The sequence below is a fragment of the Anolis sagrei genome, chromosome 3 (genome assembly GCF_037176765.1).
Source record: "Anolis sagrei isolate rAnoSag1 chromosome 3, rAnoSag1.mat, whole genome shotgun sequence".
Classification (NCBI taxonomy): domain Eukaryota; kingdom Metazoa; phylum Chordata; class Lepidosauria; order Squamata; family Dactyloidae; genus Anolis; species Anolis sagrei.
Genome location: NC_090023.1, coordinates 225,394,402 through 225,416,622, shown reverse-complemented (window position 1 = coordinate 225,416,622; position 22,221 = coordinate 225,394,402). Strand labels below are relative to the sequence as shown.

The 22,221-nt window shown below is 39.8% G+C and overlaps 1 protein-coding gene across 2 annotated transcripts in view; it reads left to right on the top strand.

Moving 5' to 3' along the window:
- Positions 1–22,221, top strand: part of EPHB1 (EPH receptor B1) — a 429,850-nt gene that overhangs the window by 72,749 nt on the left and 334,880 nt on the right. The window contains exon 1 of one of the 2 annotated variants that reach the window (XM_067465922.1): positions 6,166–6,261. The exons of the other annotated variant lie outside the window; for it this stretch is intronic. Within the exon in view, the coding sequence (XP_067322023.1) occupies positions 6,234–6,261 (28 nt within the window). The 5' untranslated portion in view covers positions 6,166–6,233. Of the gene's footprint in view, positions 1–6,165; positions 6,262–22,221 lie in introns of those variants that run through there. 2 annotated transcript variants of the gene reach the window in all.

Below are 22,221 nucleotides of genomic sequence, written 5' to 3'. Positions count from 1 at the left end.
GCAAGTAACAACAAAACAATCACAGTTAAGAGAAACGGAAAAGCAGCATGGCTCATTGACCATTTTCTCTAACTTAGATTGTCTAATGACCAACCTAGTTTCTCATGACTATTATAGATTGAAGACTGTATGATACACTTTTACAGTGAACTCTTGGTATCTGCTGGGGTTTGGTTCCATAACCCCCCCCCCCCCCGTAGATACCAACATTTCAATATCTTTAGATATCATTATATACAATGGCATAGTAAAATGGTGTCCCTTATATAAAATGTCAAAGTCAAGGTTTGCTTTTTGGATTTTTCAAAAATGTTTTAAAGTCATGTCTGGTTGAATCTTGTGGATAATGATATAATAATAACTTTATTTTTATACCCTGCCTCCATCTTCCCAAGGGGACTTGGGGCGGCTTACAAAGGGACAAGCCCAAAGAACACAGAGATAAAATGCAGAATCTATAAATGTAGACGGCTGACTATAGACATGGGCAAACTTTTTTGTTTTGGGGCTGTACTGCAGGTCTGGCTGGGTGGGCCGGGCCAGGAGGCAGGGAGCCCAGGCACATGCTGGGTGAGGTGGTCCTGGGAGGTGGAGGGGCAAGGAGGGCAGGGCCAGAAAGGGGCAGGGCCTGGGTCATCCTCAGGTTGTCCTTCCAGCATAAGGATGGAGCTGCTCACACTATGCTTATGCCAGGAGAAAGGCAGGCCGTGTGATCTGCCCCAATCCTCTTCTCCATCCTCCTTTCCAAATCCCCGGGCTGCCCTTTTGGCATTATACTGTAGGGCTGTCCAACCACGGAAAAATTTGTTTCTAAACTCGATTCGTTTTTAGGGGTTTTTTGCGTTTTGTTATTTAAAAGAATTCCGAAATTTTTCTTTTAAAAAGTTCAATATTTACGAAAATTTGGAAATTACGAAACAATTTCGAAACAATAACGAATTGATTCGTTAATGGCGGACGCAATTGCGCAATACGCTAAAAAACCCTCCAAATGGGACAGGGGGAACTTCTGAAGCTTTCCTCTCCCTCTGTTGTTGACTGTTGGTGTGATAATTTTTTTTATCACTGATAAAACAAACAACGACTATAAAACTTGCACCAGACATACGGAAATAATAACGAAATAATAACTAAACAATTTCAAAACAATTACAAAACAATTTCGAAACAATTACGAAACGAATTGGAAAAATTTGTTTCGTTTTTTAGTTGCTCCTGAATGGTTCAATATCGCTTCGTTATAAAAAAAATAACGAATTAATAACGAATTAAGAAATTAACGAACGAAACCGCCCAGCCCTATTATACTGGGAGGAAGGTGAGACAGACAACTGTTGAGAGTGCTCTGGAGGGCTCTTAGCCACTGCATGCCTTCTTCGAGCTGTCCTCCCAGCATAAAGATGGAGCTGCTCACACCATCCTTATACTGGAAGGAGGGCGAGACACATGGTGGCTGAGAGTTCTCCAGAAGGCTTTCAGTTGCTACGTGCCTTCCTCCCCCATCTTTTTGGCATAAGGACATGGTGGGCCACCATGTCCTTCTGCCAAGAGAACAGGGAAAATTTGGAGGGCCTGAGATAAGCATCCAGGGGGCAACATCCAGCCCCTAGGCCTTAGTTTGCCCATGCCTCCTGTAGACACTACGATGCATGTAAGTAAGGAACATTAAAAGAAAAGGATGGAAAATAGACCTCAGAAGATCACTGCTTGAAGCACAATCCATATTAGAACATGGAAAGGTTACTTCTTTGGACTACAACTCCCACAATCTCCCAGTCAGTTATGGAAGTTATTTTTAAAAAGCATATTTCAAAGTTACGGTGCAGATAATGCATCAAGAGCTTGAGCAAGAGTAATTCAACTCTATTTCAAACATGCTTCCCCAAACATTGACACACACAATGATCCTATAATCCTAATATTATGATAGATTTTCCTGGCTCACCCTCTTCCCAGCAGCTGGACCATCCTCATATATAGCCTTGCACACTCGGTAACTGGTTAAATGGAAGTTGTGAGATCTGACATCTTTAGTGTCTCTGAGTTTGGAAAACATTTGATAGGCATTGAGATCTCTTGCCAGACTCTGAGCCTGGAACACTTTAGGTAAACTCACTGTGACACCCCATAAAGCTTGGTTGAATGGGTTGTAGAGACTTAAACAGAGGAAATCCCTTCTTTAATCCTTCTGTAAACTGTAATGAAGTATAATGTCTAAGCCTTGGAAATGCTTATAATAATAAATGCATGCAGCCTTGAGAAGCTGTACAAAATGGAAACTCCATAGCTAGTAGACAACTGCAGTTTCATTGCAAAGCAGGTACATATAACACAAATTCATATAATGGGGATTATGTAAAGCGTTAAGAATGGTGTTGTACCAAGAAATGTTAAACTAGATGCTAGTAGTTTTGTTGCTGCAGGAACTGTTATCATCCTTCGCACTTCTTTGGTTACCTTTGGACAGGGAAAAATTGTATGGCAATACTGGAAGGATCAATGGCACTTTTTAGCTCAGATTTGGGGAATGTGTGGTCAAACTGCAGTTTCCATCAACCTATGTCAATCCATTGGTATAGGATTATGGGAGGTCTTGTTCTATATGTAGAAGGCACATGATCCCAACCCTTAGTAGTATCCCATAATAGTATAGATTAAAAAAATAAGATATGTAATTTGATTCTGCGTTGTCTCCATAGTGCTGCAGTTCACATTTATTTTGTTTTTAAAATGTGGCAAGCAAAGTATTATAACCTTGGAGGAATATGCAGGGTTCTGCTTTTTCTGTGTCTTAAAATCTACCCCTTTCTTTCTCCCTAATTGTTGATACCCTTTGTTTGCAGACATTTAGAGATCTTGGCAGATGGATTATTTACTCAATATACCAGTTGTCCTATGAGTACATACCTAAAGACTACTCACATTGACAGTAAAATTTATAAGAAGTGAAGCTGTAGAACGTAGCCTATAGAACTTGGATATATATTTTCTTTTTTCTAAAGGGCAAATAGTAATGATTCTCTTTTAAAAGGCATTTCATCTCACCATGTTAACATTTGTAAAAGAGACCAGGACTGTAGTGGGGGGGGGGGGGGGGGTTAGGGGTTCCACCCCCCCCCCCAAATGTTTCAGATTTTTTTAAAAACCTGGTTTACTCATGAATTTTAACTGGCTAACCCAATCCCCATGCTGAGTCTATGAGATGCAAAAAATTAAGAGTCCCTCCAGAACTGCAAGCACTATCTCAGGCAAATATTGACAATTTATTAACACTGTCATTAATCGCAGCAATAACCGATGTAGTGAAGCAACCAAGTTGGGGGGGGGGGTGTTTAATGCTCTCATTAAGGAGGCCAGACTTGGTGGATGTGGTTGACAGGGGCAGAGCTTCAGGCTATGGAAACCTGCTCTGCCCCCTGCTGTGCTCTTTGCTTCAGTGTGAGCTAGGAGGCAGGTATCAACCCCCCCCCTGTGAATTTTTCCAACCCCCCCCCCCGAAAATTTCAACCCCTCCCAAAAAAATTTTCTGGCTCCGGCCCTGAAAGAGACACATGGGATGTATGTATTAATTTATGTAGACTCTCAGCATTGTTCAAGTAGCATAAAGATGCTTGAGTATTATATATAAATGACACACACACACATATATAGTCTAAAGCCCCACCTTATCAATTTCCACTAGGCACAGGTAAATTGTAGTCCTCTCCTCACTTCTCCTATGCTTGTATAAATTATATTTCAGTTTGAATAAATCCTGATAATTCAGTGCACTCAAATTTGTAACACTAAGTATCAGCTTGTGAGGTCAAAGTGTGAGTGAGTGTGCAGGCACACTTAGAGGTTTAATGTAAATGTGAATGTTGAAATAAAATCTCTTCTTTAATGAAAGCCTGTTAACTTCAACGTACTGTAGTACACAGACAATGTATGAACTGTGTGAGAAGGGCACATAATTCATCTGATGATAACACACATAATTCACTGCAAGTCAGACTATATTTAACTATCTAATCATCACCAAATCATGTGCCATTATTGTACATTCAAGAAATGACAACAATAAAAGCCTGAAATAACTAGACTGGCTTAGAATATCGCAGTGTTTTCCCATTGGACCTAGTTCTCTTTCCTGAACCTTTTCCCATACAGAAATCCTTGAGGAACACAGTAAGGTTTTGGTTATCTCGTTAAATAATGGCAACTGTAAGGAAACTAACTTGGAGATATATGTGATACATTTTATGAGCTTGGATTGAAATGTTCTTAAAGGAAGCCAGTTGTTTGAAAGTTCCAGTCTTTCCTGGGAACAGTTGAATTGCCACTGGTCCTTCCCATTGCCATTAACTCCCTTGCCATTAACTGAGGGTGTCAGTGGCATTAGAAATTGATATTTTTGCCTCCCTCACCCACACATTTGAAAAAATACATTGGCTTACAAAGAGACAAGAGAAAATATGAATTAAAAAGATTCTAACACAGTGGTTCTCAACCTGGGGTCCCCAGATGTTTTTGGCCTTCAACTCCCAGAAATCCTAACAGCTGGTAAACTGGCTGGGATTTCTGGGAGTTGTAGGCCAAAACACCTGAGGACCCACAGGTTGAGAACCACTGTTCTAACATATTGCACAATATAATTATTAGTACTAAAAAAGTACAGATGCCTTTGAGAGTGTTTGAGCTCTGTCTATAAACTGAGATTGGATGGCTATCTGTGTGGGACACTTGAGTTATGAATTTCCTGCATTAGCAGGGGGTAGATGAGATGACTTTAGGGAGCACTTGTCAACTCTACTATTTGGAATCCTCTTTATCAGGCTGGGCAGTACAAAAAAGGAGGTTATGGAGAAGAAGGAGGAAAAATACTAAACATTTGGTCCAGATGTTTTGGGGATGCAGTCCTGCAGTTAGACCTACTCTTGAGATGGAGATTGGATACTGAATGAGTCACTAGAAGGCAAGTATGCACCAATTTATACCTAGCAATGTATATTGGGACGAATAAGCAACAATCAATCAGTAGTGGGTAGCAGCTGTAGCAGATGGTTGCTGTGAGTACTTGCTCATTAGGCGCTGCTGAGTAATTAAGCAAAGGTCTTGCCATCTTGGTGCTTCCCTGTTCTGCCTGCCTCAACTCAGCTGTCTCCTCTCTCATTGGTTATGTATTCAGCTATGGGTCCTGCTGTTGTCTGGATGAGAGAATATGTTACTGTTGGGGCAATGTTTACCTACCTCTTTTGTAGTGATAGGAGCACCTTCAGTTGTAATCCCAACTTATTCTTTTATAACATACCTCTCTGCTTTTCACTTGTAAAATATGTTGGAGGTAATTCTGTGGTTAATAATGTCAGTTTCTAGAGAAAGGTATGTGGCATTCATGAATTAATGTAGCTGTTCTCCCTGATGTCCCCTTGAAGGCACGATATCTGCACTTGTGGATTTGTAGCTGAACAAATTACCAACTTTATACAAGAAGTATGTTTATTCGTTGTCTTTTGTGTTTGAGAATACTACTAGTCCCTGTTGAGGAAGTAGAAATGGATAACCCAATATGGGACAATTCCTGTATTCACAGAAATTACTTTTCAAGAGAAGTTCTTAACCTGTGGATAATAGTGAACTCTGTATTTTGACTATACTTGGGCCAGAAACATACCCCAGAATCACACTGGAGGGCTTAGGAATATACCTCTGGGATGGAGCATTGAGTGTGGGTAAATAAACCATGGATATTAAAACCGCAGATAAAGGTATTGTATTGTACATTGCTTCTTTAGCTAGTAGGAGATAATTTTCAGCCATGGATGTTGGAAGTTGTTAACTCCTCTCCCTTTCTGTGGAATAGGGGAGATGACAAAGGGGTCTCTTTGAGGCAAGAATTCTGCCCCTTCAGTTCACATGTCTCTCTTCCTTTCCTTCCTGTGTGCAGTGCATTTGGCCTTGTGGCACCAAATCCTACACCCGTAGTTCCTGAACTTTAAGTTAGAGTAGCTGACTCATAAAGTTCTTTTACCTGCTGTTCTTCTTATTTTTTGAGCTGTTTGTGCAACATGCTTTCTTCCCATGAAAACTGAGGTCCTACATGTGCATGTAGCTTCACATGTACAATTTAGTCATCTTGTCTTTTGTTGCTTCACAGCTGTCAAGCCCAAGGAAGGCTTTCTGTTGTTGCTGCTTTCTGGGAGAGGAGGGGAAAAAGAGACCATGAACAGTAGTAGGCCTCAGCTTGGGTAAAGATGCAGAGAAAGGAAGGTATGCTTTCAGGTAGGAAGCACCTGCATTTCTCTTCTGGGAAGATCGGACCAGACAGTTCTCCTTTTCCCTTCCTTCCTGGGGCAACAACTCCTGAGCCTTGATAATTGTAGACTAGTGGAGATTTTTTTTTTTGACAGAGTGCAAGGACAAGAGAATTGCCCTCTGTGCCTCATCCAGAAATGGACATTTATGTATAAGCTGCTCTTTCCTGTGTGTAGGTAACCACTAATTCTGCACATATGTGCTCATGGTTTGCCAAACATGAAGAAACATGACATTCCACCAATTTCCTATATCCTTACATTTGACCTATGTTCTCCTGTTGGGGTGTAATTATTTTTTGTGTTCCTTGGATTCACACAACCTCTGAAGTGGAGGTACTCTGTTACCTGAATTTTCTGATAATATTTTTATTTTCTCCCACCAGCATCATTTTTCACCTGTCTGGTTGAAAAAACTCCTCAAACACCTGGAGTCCACCCATGCTTAATTTGAACAAAATGTACAAACTCTTGAGAAATTCCTACGCAACTTTAAAGAACTTTGGGAAATCTACCTCTCTTATTTGAAGCTTTTATTTTTTAAAAAATCACACACACACATTGTGTTATTTTTATATTACTGAAAAAGTACGAAGATTCCCCTCCCCATTTGTAAAGTAGTGAGTGTGCTAGAAAGATAACATGAATGCGTTGCTATCAGAGTGAAATTTTTATTTCACAAAATAACTACAAAGAGCAGGTGGTAAAATGCAAACAACATACAATATATAATTTTCAGGAAACTTGATTTTGCTATTATTTTTAAAATGATTGTAGAAAAGGCAGTATGTGCTGCAGTTACTTATCACAGGCAGTTTATTCTCTTGATACCATGTCATAAAAAGATAATCCTCTTTGTAGCACCTCATTTTGCCTGCTGAATTAAATGTTGGAGAATATATTAGATCAGATAAAAAATAATCTTGCAAACATTAATCAGTCTCTGATGGATCTGTTTGTTGGTTTAACTGTGTGATGATGCACAGTTAGTCAGTTGGACTGTAATTATATGGTCACTTTGATGGACATTGGTTGCAGTCCAAGGAATCTGGATTTATCTTCCTGGGATTGGAGGTGCAAGCTCCCAATACATGAATAGGCTGTGCATATGACAACAAGAAAGATGCATACATTCCACTTCTGGTGTAGTAGGTCCTTGCTATCTACTGGGGTTTGTTTCAGGGACCCACAATGGATACCAAAATCCATAGATGCTCAAGTTCTATTATATGCAAGGTGTAAGAAAATGCTGTCACTAACATAAAATGGCAAAATCAAGACTTGTTTTGGGGAATTTTTAAAAATGTTTTCAAGTTGTTAATTTTTGAACCATGAGTACAGGATCCATGGAGGGCTGACTGTATTACCAAGAAAAATACTCCCAAGGTGATTGTAGGCTTTATTGCAAACTTGGTTGGCAGTCCTTTTTAAAGTAAAACTTGAAGTGACTCAAGTTGGTTAGTATTTCGGTAATATTGGCATATGTTTTGGCATTACTTTGCAGCAAAATGCAATTATTGGCATGGCTGTGGGTTGTGTCAGAGACTGGATGCTACCAAGAGCCAGGGCTCATTCTACTACACTATGCCTCATTTAAGAGATATCTAAAGCTTTAAAAGATATAGAAGAGTTCAAGCATTTTTAATTTAAAATCTTTTCCAAAAACTTCAGTGCCACTATTGTAGTTCAAATACCACATATGGTAGAAATTCCAGGACTGAGAACCCTTGGCAGAGCTGGTTGGACTATGAAGCAGAAGGAGATCAAAGTGACCCATGCTGGATGCTGTGGACAGGGCCATGGCAGCTGTTTATGGGTAATTTCTCCTCTGTGGAAAGAGAGATCTGTGAACTCTAGACAGCCCGTTTTGCTGCTTTCTGGTGTAGAAGAGAATGCTGTCCTAACACCAGATTCAAATGCTACTCATATTGCGGGATTCAAGTGCTGTTCCTGTGTAGGCATTCTGATCTTCACCTTAGAAGTAAAATTATCTTGGACTAAATTTAGTAATTGGCAAGGTGATTCCTTTCCTTATATATCTGAGTCCATAACTTCCATTTTAAAATTCCACAATGCTCCAAAGCCATACTTTTGTGAGGAAGGGATTGTTTAATTACAACTACCATCATTTTTCATCATTGGCAATTCTGGCTAGAATTTCTGAGAATTGTAGTCCAACATCTTATGGAGGACTGCTGATGTGGAATGCTACATCAGTGCACAGAGAGAAATCCAAAAAGGCAGGTGGCACCCAGCTCCAACTAGCCAGCATCTGGGAACCAAGACAGGAACAGTAGTGGGATCTGTTGTGGCTCTAGCAACTTCTGAAGGACATCGGGTGGTAATTCTATACCTGCTTTAAAAGACTAGTACAGTTATCTCCTCATATCTATGGACCCTACCATCTAAAGCTTGAAAATATTTTTAAAAATTCAAAAAACAAAACTTGATTTTGTCATTTTGTGCAAGGAGCGGGCTTTTACTACATCATTGTATATTATTAGACTTGAACATCTTCATATTTTGCGGAGCACTGGAACCAAACTTTAGTTGATACCAAGGGCCCATTGCATGTAGGGTAAGGGGAAAGATGTGTGTTTATGTGATTCAACTTTCTGTAAATCACAAGATTGGTGAAAATTCTGTGTTTCATTGTAAGAACACCAGTTTTCTCTCCTAATTTAAACACAGTTTGCAATCTAGTTTCTTTATATCAATATTTTCCCCAATGAAATATGGTGATGTTTATTACTAGAAACAAGTGTCCTGAAAATGGGTACACCTTTTCCAAAGGAGACCGTTTGCTGCCATTCTTTCACTGGCATTTCTTTGTACCTTGGCTAGGATGCTGTTGGTTTTCCCTCACTCCTCCCACCACTGCTTTTTGCCCAAATTAATCCCCTGTTCTGCAGGTTCTGATTTGTACGCAGCAACCATGGAATGTCAGGGAGAGAGCTCACTGAGGGCTCGTGTTTCATTAGTCAGGCGTCAGGGAGAATTCCTTCACTTTGAACTGCTGCAGCCTCTTCTCTTTCCCTTGCTCTGCTCTTTGTTCCTTTCAGACGCAAGCTCTGGCAGCAGATTCCTTGCAACCCCCCTCTCCCATTTTCATTCTTTTTACTTGTTCTCAGGTTCACTTTTTGTACAAGGCCACAGTCATTCCTTTGTTTGTTTCGGCAGTTCTAGTATCTAAGAGGGAGCCTTGTTCACATTAAAGGGAGGTAGAGGGGCTGCAAAAGGTCATTTGATCCATTATTTCCACCCCATGGCAGGTGTAATGCTAGTCCTACCATTAGGCAGTGCACATGGTTGTCTCACACTGTTTCTTGTGTTCTGCAGTGCCTCCAAATTGTAGAGCTTGAGCAAGTTACATCTCGCTCACCTCCCCCCAAGCTGTTAGCCATTTGTTTTGTTATTATTGAATAAAGGGACTGCTAGGAACAGTTGTAAGATTTTATGTCTCCAGAGCTTACTTACTTGGCTTTGTGTCCTATGCTTTTTGACATGGATGGAAAGGAGGTGAATTTGCTGCCCAATAACTGCTGTGGACTGTCCCTGACAATTTAGAACTTCATCACACTCTAGAGCAGTGGTTCTCAACCTGGGGTCCCCAGATGTTTTTGGCCTATAACTCCCAGAAGTCCCAGCCAGTTTACCAGCTGTTAGGATTTCTGGGAACTGAAGGCCAAAACATCTGGGGACCCCAGGTTGAGAACCACTGCACTAGAGAATGGATCCACTTTAAATATGGTTTCTGCCTCCTGCAGAATTCTGGGGTTTGTAATTGAGTGAGGCTCCTAAAGGCTCCTCCTTAAACTACAAAACCCAGAATTCTGCAAGAGGCAAAAACCAGATTTAAAGTAGATTATTTTCCAGTGTGATGAGGTAGTTAGTTAGTAGTTGTGTACTGCACAGTTCATATGTAATCCAAATTTCAGCGTGTCTCTGACATACTTGTGACAAGAAGCACTGAAAATAATCCCAGAGGACACATTCTGCAGACAATCTGGGAGAAAATGCTTTGTTTCCCAAGTACTGGAAAAGCAGTCTTTGAACTTCTGAGAATGAGTAAAAAACATGGCCAGTGAGTTATTTACTGGAAAGGTATATTGGGAATGATGTAGCATTACCTAGTACCCTGCTTCTGTTTTTGGCAGATCAATGTTCAGGTTGAAACCCATTGACAAGCTTCATTTAATTATTTTGCTGTCAAAGAGCCATAATTCTATACCTAGAAAGGAGCCCTGTTGGATATCTTCAACTCAGTAATTAACTTCTTGCTATGAATTTCATAGGCTTATCTTAGACAGTAAGTACTCAGAGGTGTTCACCATTGTCTCGCTCTGCATATAGCCTACATCATTTATTTATTTATTTTATTTATTTATTTGACTTGTATACCACTACTCCCAATTTGGCTCGGAGTGGTTTACAGCAGTAGATGAAAACAATACAATTAACTTTAAAATACAATAAAAACAAGAACATTCATAGTCCCGAGTTATTCACCCATCAAAAGCTTGTCAGAAGAGAAAGGTTTTACAGGCTTTCTGAAAAGCAAGTAGGTCTCGGATAGATCGGGTTTCAACTGGCAAAGCATTCCATAAATAAGGGGCTACAATCGAGAAGGCTCTCTGCCTAGTAGAGGACAGATGATAAGTCCAGATGTTGGGGACTTCAAGCAAATTTTGGTCTTCGGACCAAAGTAATCTCTGGGGTTGGTAGGGGGATAAGTGGGCCCTCAGGTACACCGTCCCCAGACCATATAAGGCCTTAAAGGTTAATACCAGCACCTTGAAAGTAATCTGGTACTCATCTGATACTGTTTACTAGTTCCCCTCCAAGTACTAACCAGAATTAACTTTGTTTAGCTTATGAGATCGGATGGGATCTGGTGCCTTCAGGGCATTCAGAAGATATACTTGGGAATAAATACTGATACAATAAACGTTGTGGAGACAAAGGGCAGGGGTAGGGCATGCAAGGTGCACTAAAACCAGTGTTGTTTTGGATCTTGCCTCCTCTCACAGCAAATAGATTGATTCTAATTGGGATATAATAGATTGGCACAAACTTCCCTCCTTGAAACACTGTATATTTCAGGATGTTTCCGGCAGTCAAGTCCAGCTTGTAAAATAAAAACTGACAAATATTTTAAAAGGGCCTATTCTGCAAAAAATTCCCATGTGGGATTGTTGCACATAGACAGTGCTTAGTTGGGTGCTTTCTTGGCCCCAATTTCAGAGGTTGCTGGTTCCCACATCAGCTCTCTTGGGACACATATAGCCATAAACCTGGACACAATAATTCATAAGGATAATATTGGAAAACAATGGACTTTATCCTGGGTGGTCAAGAGAAATCATCTTCTTAGTGTGACGTTTTATGTTGTTTCATGTCCAAAGGATCCAGAGAACTTACCTCCATCACACGTGTTTTCCTTCTCCTGTTTCTACAAAACCCATCTGTTTGCTTTGCCATTGTACATGAGAGAGTAAGCTCCTCCCAGTTTCTCTCCCCTTGAATCTGTTTTAAAAAGAGAATTTCTCAATTCTGATACAGCCAAGTAGCATTACTTCAGCTTTGTGAACACTTGTTAAAAATATATCTATAATTATTTACCACTCTGTCTTCTGTCCTTAAAGTAATAACGAGAACTGTATCTTTGGGGGTGCATTTAAGGACCACCCACAGGAAAACATCACAAAACAGAAAGAACATGGAAAAAGAAAACAATTCCCACCACATCTAAATTTTGCCATTTTATCCCATCTCTGTGCACAGGAAACCATCTGGAGTCAATTCCTATTCATCTTTAAAATCCATGCATTTCTTACAGGATTGTTACAAGGATAAAATGAGTAGGGGAATGACTCATCCATGCCATTCTAAGCCCCTTGAAGAAACAGCAGGATAAAAAACATATTAAAGAAATATTCAAAATGTTTATTTGGAGGACATGGTGAAAAAGGCCTTGGGGTGGGGAAACCAAGGAAATGGAATTGTAGAAGACGCTTCCACAAAGGCCTGCTGTCCCTTCTGTTGCTGCTGAGTCTGGCTGCTTTACAGAAGAGAGAATAGTAAGTGTTAAGCTTTGCTGTCACTATGCTACCAGGACAGATTTATTTCTCTTTGCTTCTCGGGCTCCTTGCCTCATTTGCACTCTTGTATTCACTCCATATGGTACGGAGATAGGAAAGATGTTCGGAATACTCGCCAACTTGTGGGGACTGATAAAGTGAAAACTGTGCAGATAACAGGAGACAGGGAGCTGCTTTGCTCCAGGATCTTGATGAAACCACACAGCGCTTTCTGTTTCACTGCTTATTTGGCTGCAGCATATCAGTCTCTCATTCAATTTAAAATTTTCATCTCCTGTTATTTTAATGCATGCATTTTTTGGTTCAAATAATTTTTTTCTTGTTGACGGGTGCATAGACAGGAAAAGTATTTACTTGTAACCCAACTAAAGAATCATTCGCTTATTAGCTGCATGAATATTAGCTGACGATTTAAACAATTAATGAAATATGTATAAATATGTAGTTGAGTGAAACGAATGTCAGAAACTAAAAAGCTTTTTTTTTGCTATTGATGCATAAAAGTGTCACCTTGTAAGTAGCATTCCCACTTGTTTGCAACAGAAGGAGGAATATCTGTTTAAAATCATACAACAATGGAGTTGGAAGGGCACAGATAGGCCATCAAAAGTTTGGCTTAAAATGTTTGCCAATATCTGTTGTAAACTGCCCTGAGTCCCCTTGAGGAGACAGGATGGGATATAAATAAAGTCTTATTATTTATATAATATATTCTTTAAAACCCAGAGTGGATTCATCATCAGTGGCATGATGCAGAGTAATGAAGGAAGGTGTGTATTTCATCCCCCCTCATGGTCCTTAAACGTTAACACAAATAAGTATTCCCCCCGTAAAGGTAATGGTTTCCCCTGACATTAAGTCTAGTTGTGTCCAACTCTGGGGGGTGGTGCTTATCTCCATTTCTAAGCTGAAGAGCCGGCATTGTCTGTAGACATCTCCTAAGTCATGTGGCTGGCATGACTGTTGGCCTGAAGAAGAGAAGGCTGAGAGGAGACATGATGGCCATGTATAAATATGTGAGAAGAAGTCATAGGGAGGAGGAGGGAGCCAGCTTCTTTTCTGCTGCCCTTGAGACTAGGACATGGAACAATGACTTCAAACTGCAAGAAAGGAGATTCCATCTGAACATTAGGAAGAACTTCTTGACCATGAGCAGTGGAACTCTCTGTCCCAGAGTGTGGTGGAGGCTCCTTCTTTGGAGGCTTTTAAACAGAGGCTAGATGAACATCTGTCGGGGGTGCTTTGAATGTGATTGTCCTGCATCTTGGCAGGGGGTTAGATTGAATGGCCCACAAGGTGTTTTCCAACTCTATGATTCTATGACTGCATGGAACGCTGTTACCTTCCCGTCAAGGCAGTACCAATTGATCTGTTCATTTTTGCATGTTTCGAACTGCTAGGTTGGCAGAAGCTGGGCCTAACAGCGGGAGCTCACTCCACTCCCTGGATTTGAACTGCCAACCTTTCATTCAGCAAATCCAGCAGCTCTACGGTTTAACCCACTGTGCTACCAAAGGGCCCAACTTTCCACCCTGTACTTTAAAATAAAATATTTTGATTTTTGCGATGATTTGTGTAGGAGCAAGCAATCTAGATCCCATGTGTAAATGCAAGGACCATGGGCCGAATTTGGTCTACCATGTTATTTTATGTGGCCCATGAGACTTTCAATGCCAGGACAACATAGTTATCTTTACTCAATCTTACAATTATATATGGCCCTTTAAATGCAAGTATAAGACTGATGTGACCCTCGATTAAAATGAGTTTGACACCCCTGCTCTAAATTATAGCATATGTTACTTTTAGGGTGTGTGTGTGGCACCTCCAAAGTTGTTCTCCTTCCTGCTCACAGTACTTTTGCTTTCAATAGTTGCAATGCTATCTCTGTGCTGCTCCAGGTGATCAACACTTTTTAAACATATAATATTGTATGACTGCCATACATGCAGGGTGCGTGATCTAGAACTTTGCATGGATATGCAAAGCTGTGGGCAATAGCAAACCCCTCCATTCCTTAACTATGCAGAGACAGGTATGATCATTCAACTGTCCGTGTCTTGGCAGCGTAAAGAAATGGAGATTGAGATGATTCTGGCCATAGCTCTCCCATCACAGTAAAGAGAAAGAAACGGTGAGGAAAGATTTTGACCAGTGGCCACAGGTACATATTGTGGGTAATGAAACCGTGGATACTGATCTTATAGATATTCTGCATATACTGTATTTTCAAATTGTTGAGATTGATTCAGAACAAGGGCTATTTCCCATGAGGGTGCTTTATAACACAGGTGTTTTGAAACAGATGTATAACATAAGGACTCATGGCTCTTTAAAAGCCCTGTGGAGTAACCATCAATGTCTATTGTGTATTTTCCAAACACTCCCCTTCCCCATAAAATCTATAACTGGATAGTAGTTTGCTGCTACGTGCCTTTAACTAGACTCTTGACATATCACAATGGTATTCCAGGGTTTTCTTGGCAAGCTTTATTCAGGGGAGATTTCCTATCCCCTTCCTCTTAGACGTAAATGGCTTGCTCAAGATCACCCAAGAAGCTTTCCATCATTGGGCAGGGATGTCAATCCTAGTCATATAGGGTTTAATTACAGGATTAACAGGTATGATGTAAATCAGAGATGGAATTCATGCAACCTCCTGATATTGGATTCCAAATCTCAGCATTCCTCAACCCAGGCTGTTCTGACAAGAGGATGCTGGGGATTGTTGTTGAATGATATCTCTATGATCCCCGCCGCAGCTGTTGATGTATACTGAGAACTTTACTTATAAAGCTGTTGCAAATGACAAAAACCTTATAGAAACGAACGGAATTTTGGTTGTGTAACTGTTTATTTTAACCTTATGCCATTGAGAAAGGATTATGAAACTTGCACTTGTCACATCATCACATTCATTAACTACTACTGAGCCACCCACTTAGGAAATGGCAACCTACTGTGTGCATCACATGACGTAGGCTTCAAGTGTAGTGTAGAGATATCTTGGTATTTAAAAAGAGTTGCAAAGGGTTATCCTTTCAGACACTTTCTAAGCTGTTTGGCAAGTGACTTTTTTTGCAAATTATCTGGATAGAGATGGGCAAATTGGCCAATTCTGTCATATGATAGCATTCGTTGTTCTCAGCTTTAAAATGATATGGTTACACAATTTGTGGAGGAGTCAAAATGCCCCTTTGAGAAAAAGCTCCACCATTACCTTCAATCAAAGCACCCCTAACAGATGACCATCCTGCCTCTGACTAATAACAACAACACGTTCCTAATTTGCAAGTGTTATTTCCTGTCTAATTGTGTAGTCCTTACTCTGAAAGTAGTTGTGCTCCAGAAACTTCATTTTTGTGCCCACAAACTATGTTAAATTGGTGGAGACTCATTGAGAAACTAGAGCAAAATGTGCTATAGCAGGATGTGGTTTAATAAACTTTTCCCATGTGTTTATGGTAGAACCAATTAGGAAATGACATTTATAATTGGTGGGAGAACAACTCTCTACAATGTCATGGCAAATCAACTGAAAACTCCTTAGAAAAACTGATAGTTTGCTGGTGTGTGATGGAGATAGGAAAATCATCAATTTAATTTCAAAACGGAGTATGCCTGAGTTGTACGGTAAACCTACCCTACCAAACACTTGACATGTTCAGTGGGATGAAGTCCTTGGACAACATTTTAAAAGGGCAGATGTTTCCCTGGGGGCTAACCTTTGGAAGGGGCCGTGGTTGTGTTACAAGAGATTGGGGAGATAAGCTTTGTTGGCCAGGCCTTGCACCGGTGATAAAAATTTAACAAGGGCATTAGAATGCTTCTAGCTGACAATAAATCCCTAAAATACCCAACCAGCATTGTGTTTCCATTGATCTGAAATACTGCTCACATAGTAAATGCTTCACGGACTATTAGCACTGAGTCTTGAGAATCTTTTTGATCATTATATTTACAGGTTTGAGAAATCACATGGTACTGTTCATGAAAATACCAAATGTTGCTCTGTTGTAAGAGTAAAAAAACCCCAGCTATTTGCTACTTGCAGAAAGCAAGGTTAGGATAGCTTGGAACTATCAAAAGGAAAATGATAACCGAACACTTCAGAGCACCAAACAATGCAGTATTATGGAATATGGTGTCTCTGCAATCCCATTGCCTTTTTTCTTAGCTTGCCCAGTTGAAAAGAAAAATGGAAGTGGTAAGAGGAAGCAGAATATAGAAAACAGTGCAAAAGAGTGGTGGAGCCTTACCAAACTACAATTAAATTGAGTCTTTATAATTGTTTTAAATTGTTTAATTGTAACTGTGGTTTTTAATGTGTTGTATTGACATCTAATGGCTGTATGTTGTAAGCCACTCTGAGTCTCTCTTTGGAGGTGAGAAGAACGGGATATAAATGCTTGAAATAAATAAATAAATAAATGCAAAGCAGATTCACCAGTACCTGATGTGTCCACCAGATAGCATTGCATGCCACAAGGGCCATGCATGTAAGTGGAGTTTTGAACTGGTATGTCATAATGCAGATGTCCCACAGTGCACATAGATAAAACAACTATAACATAGCAATGGATTAAGGTTAATTTGGGCCCCATCTACATTGACCATTTAATGTATCTTGAAGTATTTTCAAGCTGCAGTGGCTAGACAATGAATGCCCACAAAAGGTGTGCAAAAAAAGGAGAGATCTTAATGTGCTTCTGTATTCTGTGGTTCGGGCCATCACCATCCAGGTTTCAAACTGGTTCCAGGATTTCTTACGTAATTGCATGCACAGCAAAACCACTTCCTTCAGTACTGGCTTGAAACTGATTTAAGTGGTTAGTGTAAATGTGCCCCCAGCAGGGGGCACATTTTGTTTCGGGGGGGGGGGGGGCTGAGTTTGATTTGGGGGGGGGGTGATTCGAAGGGGAGAGGTCAGGATCTACCCTAGCAAACCTTTTGTATCATTATCCCAATACCCCCATGCATATGGGATATATTGAACATGGTGATCAGATCATGATATGAATAAACAAAACAGTTTAAATAATGTACCAGTAAGGCCTTCTCACAGACCACTCTGAGAATTTGGGGGGGGGGCACTCAAGCCCCTCAAGCTCCCCCCCCCCCCCCCCGGCTACGGGCCTGGCCCCCAGTGAGAAAAGTGGAAAGCAATTTTTTTGTATTCAACTACTTTGACAAATGTAGCATTTTTGCAGTGTGGTTTTGTGAGAAATGTATAGCTCATCACAAGCATCTGTCCATTTGCACACCCCACAAGAAATGCGGTACATACAACACTATGATCAAAATTTTACAACTCGCATGGCTGAGAGGTGCATAATCTAAATTTTTCTCTTTCCAACCAGCTCATATTAGGGGAAGAAAATTCTTGTCAGAGCCAGTCATGGAGTCTTATTTTTAATAAAGGTTATGATTCAAGGCATAAATGTTAAAGGGGGCAAACATGTTTTGGGCTTTAAACAGTTGGAATTATGAAGGTTGGCATGTTGCTTCCTCCCTAATAAAATGTAGATCATATTTCACAACAGCTATAGAACTTTTGAACAGGAGTAATAGCTAGCTACCATTTGGCTGGCAAGTTCTTAAGTCTGTACAGTGTGGCTAATATTGGATAAGAATGCTATAAGCTTCTTTGTGCAGAAAAGCCAGCAAAACATTCACACCAAACAAATAGGATGTAACATTTCTGTATGAATAAGCCTATTGTAGATAATGGGATTACTCTTAATTTGTGCTTTGTAACACAGAGCTACATCCAGCGGTTAGTCCTAGCTAAAGTATCCCTATTGAATGAACGGGACTCATTAAATCAACACTTAGGCAAGTTCCTTTTCATTAATAGGTCTACTCTAGTTTGGACTAAGTTGCATCTGTGATTGGTCAGGAATTTGAATAAACAAATGACATCAACTGATTGTATATTTGGAAATCTATTAATTATTTTAAACCATCTGTCTTGTTCTGTGCTATTAGGAAGAAAAGAAACCCAACCTATTGTGCTAAAGGGCTGTGTATCGGAGTCGAAAAAGAGATATGTGCAGAGAAAGTAGCTTTTACTCAGGAAGTCTCATTCTTTATCAGATTTGGCTCATGCGAAAGCATACTCTGTTTGTAAGGTCTCTTGCTTGATTATTCCTGCATTGTCCATCCCATTTTGTTTTCCGGGTGTACTCTTTGAGATGCAGCTACCAAGGGAGAAATATAAATAACCATAAAATAAAAATTCTGGCTATCCCTGCAAGAACTTTTTCTTTCAGTCCCATGTTTCTAACATTGCAATAACATAGAAATTCAGCCACATATTTAGAAAAATAGTTTAGATATCCAAGATTACAAGGGGAATGCAAACACTGAAAAATTAAGAGCTCTGGATGTGAACAAAGGTATATTTCACTATGGAGTAATCTACAATGAGAGACTGAGCCTTAAGAGATATGAGTTCTAGTTCCCATTGAGACATGGAACATAGGAACTGTCTACACTGCCATATAATTCAGTTAAACTACATTATATGAGTGTACTACACAGACCATATAATGCAGTTCCAAACTACCGTATATTGGATATCAGTGTAGATGGGGGCCTTTAACCTTAGGCCAGTCACTATTTTCTCTCATCTTGATCTGCCTCACAGGGTTGATGTAGGATGCATTAGGGGAAAAAAAAAGAGCCAAACATGATGTATTGAATTTATTGTCCAATAGTGGGGTATAGATGAGAATAATAAATAATTGGCAGTATGAACAGTCCGACATTTCTGATTATCTTGTTAAAGGCAGGATTTGTTTTGATTATTAGTTTTATCCTTTGTGATCATGGAATCTAGCTGAACATGTTTGGAAGCTTCCTTGTGGTTTTTTTTTTAAAAAAAAACCAAAACACTTAGTTAAATACCTGATCTTAACCTTTCACGTCTTTGGTGCTATAGAAATTTATCATAACATCTACTATAGACATCCCCCTGTTATATGATTATTTTCTCAGCACAGGGGTTCCAAGAATGAATGAGAATTGTGTATCAGGTACCTGCAATGTGGAGCAATGAAGGCTCAATGTATAGACATATAAGGGTTCTGAAGGATGCACAGTTTCCATTCCTACAGAAACATGCTTATAAAGGGAAAGGGTAGCATACCACTAGTACACACCAATTGAAAAGAAGCGGTCCAGTTTGAATTAGGCATCCTCAGACTGAGCCCTCCAGCTGTTTAGGCCACCAACTCCCAGAATTCTTCAACAATGAACAAGCTGGCTAGGTCTCCTGGGAGTTGGAAGCCCAAACAGTTGGAGGGCCACAGTTTGAAGGTGCCTGGATTGAATAGTTCTTATACAAAATGCTCAGTACTCGTAGAGTTCTGTGTTTTGTCTTTTCAGATTTTGGAATACTTGCATATACATAATGCGATATCTTGGAGATGAGACCCAAATCTGTTTCATATAAATCTTATACACACAGCCTGAAGGTCATTTTATAGACAGCATTTTAAATATTCGTTTTGTGGATGGAGCAAAAGTTTGCATGCATAGAACCATCAGAAAGCAAAAATGTTACTATCTTAGCAACCCATGTGGATGATTTTGGAATTCCAAATAAGTGATAATCCATCTGTGTGTGTTTTGAATGCTGACTTTTGTTCATTTTTGATGGTGTTGCAGGATCATGGTTTTTACTTGATTTGAAGGTACTACTAGTTTCAGTCATGTCACATAAAAAACCTTTTCATCCTCTAAGGCATTTTGCCCCATTTCTATACAGTGACATTGGGTCCATGTGTAGAGGCACCTGCCTCTGTAGAAAGTGTGAAACTTTTCTTGCAAAAATGGTGCAAGAAAATGAATCATTCAACAATGCTAAGCAAACTGTGAAATGTCAAGATGCTTCAGATAAATGTTTTGACATTGCTGTTCTCCTTGTAGATTTTTCTTTGCTAGTGCAGACCAGCAAGAGGGATATAAATTGGAATTTTGATAGTACAAATAGGCTAACCATTGGACAGAGTACTCAGTTTAAGAATGGACAAGCAAAGGGTTCTTTCAGATTGTTATTTCATTTGAATTGCCATGGCTACATTCTAGGAAAACCTGGGATTTGTAGTTTGGTGAAGCACTAGCACTCTCTAGCTGAGAATTCTAATCCCCCCACTGCATGCATGCACTTTTACACATATGTAATTTTACACACATACACTTAACTGTGTGGAGTGAAAGGGCCTCTGATTTATATTCCTAGTGAGTCCAACAAGTGGGAGCTTTGAGAAACTCCCTAAGGCTGGCTCTACACTGCCCTATATCCCAGGATCTGATTCCAGATTATCTGGTTAGATCTCACCTGGAATACTGTGTCCAATTCTGTGTAGCACAGTTCAAAAGAGAGATTGAAAAGCTATAAGGTGTCCAGAGAAGGGCAACTGAAATGATCAAAGGTCTGGAGACCATGCCCTATGAAGAGAGTCTTAAAGAACTAGGTATGTTTGGCCTGCAGAAGAGAAGGTTGAGAGGAGACATGATAGCCATGTATAAATATGGGAAAGGGTGTCATAAGGAAGAAGGAACAGACTTGTTTTCTGCTACCCTTGCAATTAGGACTAGAAGCAATGGGTTCAAATTACAGGAAAGCAGATTCCATCAGAACATTAGGAAGAACTTCCTGACTGTACAAGCTGTTCAACAGTGGAACTCTCAGATTGTGTGGTGGAATCTCTTTCCTTGGAAACTTTTAAACGGGCAGGATGGCCATCTGTCAAGGATACTGTGATCGCCCTTTTCCTGCATGGCAGGGGGTTGGATTAGATGGCCCATGTGGTCTCTTCCAACTATATTATTCTATTATTCTATCTGCTTTGAACTGGATTATATGAATCTACACTGCCAGATAATCTGGGATAAGAAGATAATCTGGGATCAGAACCTGAGATATAGGCAACCTAAGTAAGCTTAGAACTCTGAACCATTTAATCCATTTAAATAGAAAAGAATACTCATAATAATTTCCAGGTTGAAATGGGTTTCCCAACCATCAGAAAACATGCCAAGAATTTTGCAGAATTTTCTCTTGGTATTTAACATCCTGAGCTGTTGTTAAGGGATTAGATTATGGAAAAAAAACAACCATGCTGTTTTGGTGACCCTCCCCTGTTTCATTTGCAGAAAACACAGTTTTTTTCCCTGCAAGTGAAAAAAGCCTTTTGCCCTTGCCCTTTCTTATGATCAAAGGTTTTGCACGATCAGTTGCTTGGCCTCTCATTCTAAGGATCACTTAAGCGTCCATCTGTGCCCAAATCTGCTTAAAAGGAGAGAACCTTACATTGCTATAATTCCACCTATTTCCAAGAAAAGGACAGAAAATGTGTTACCTTTAGTAGTTTCTCTACATGAGAGATTTTTTGCTACTTACTCTCCAATGAACAGCATTAGTAAGTCCAATGGGTGCTAGTTGGGAATATATGTGGACTATGAGCTGTCCAAACCAAGAGCTTAATTATTACATGAATACAATATTCCACTGGAGTCATGTTATCATTTAGCAGATTCATGCCAGATTGAATACTTTTGGTATTGTATCTTCCTTCATTTGTGCAATTGTGAAGATTCGGCAATTCATGGTCTTTTAATTGTATTTCCACATACCCTTGTAACCATGCCTTCCTACACTGCTGTAGTTCTATATATATATTTTTAAAAAAACTATTTAGAAAAAATGCAATTTCAGCTTTGAAAACAAACAAAAAGGCCAATATAATAAAAAATATGTGAAAAACAGAAGAGTGAAGGGGGGGGGGGGGGGAAGAAAATGAGAATCCCAACCCCTGATG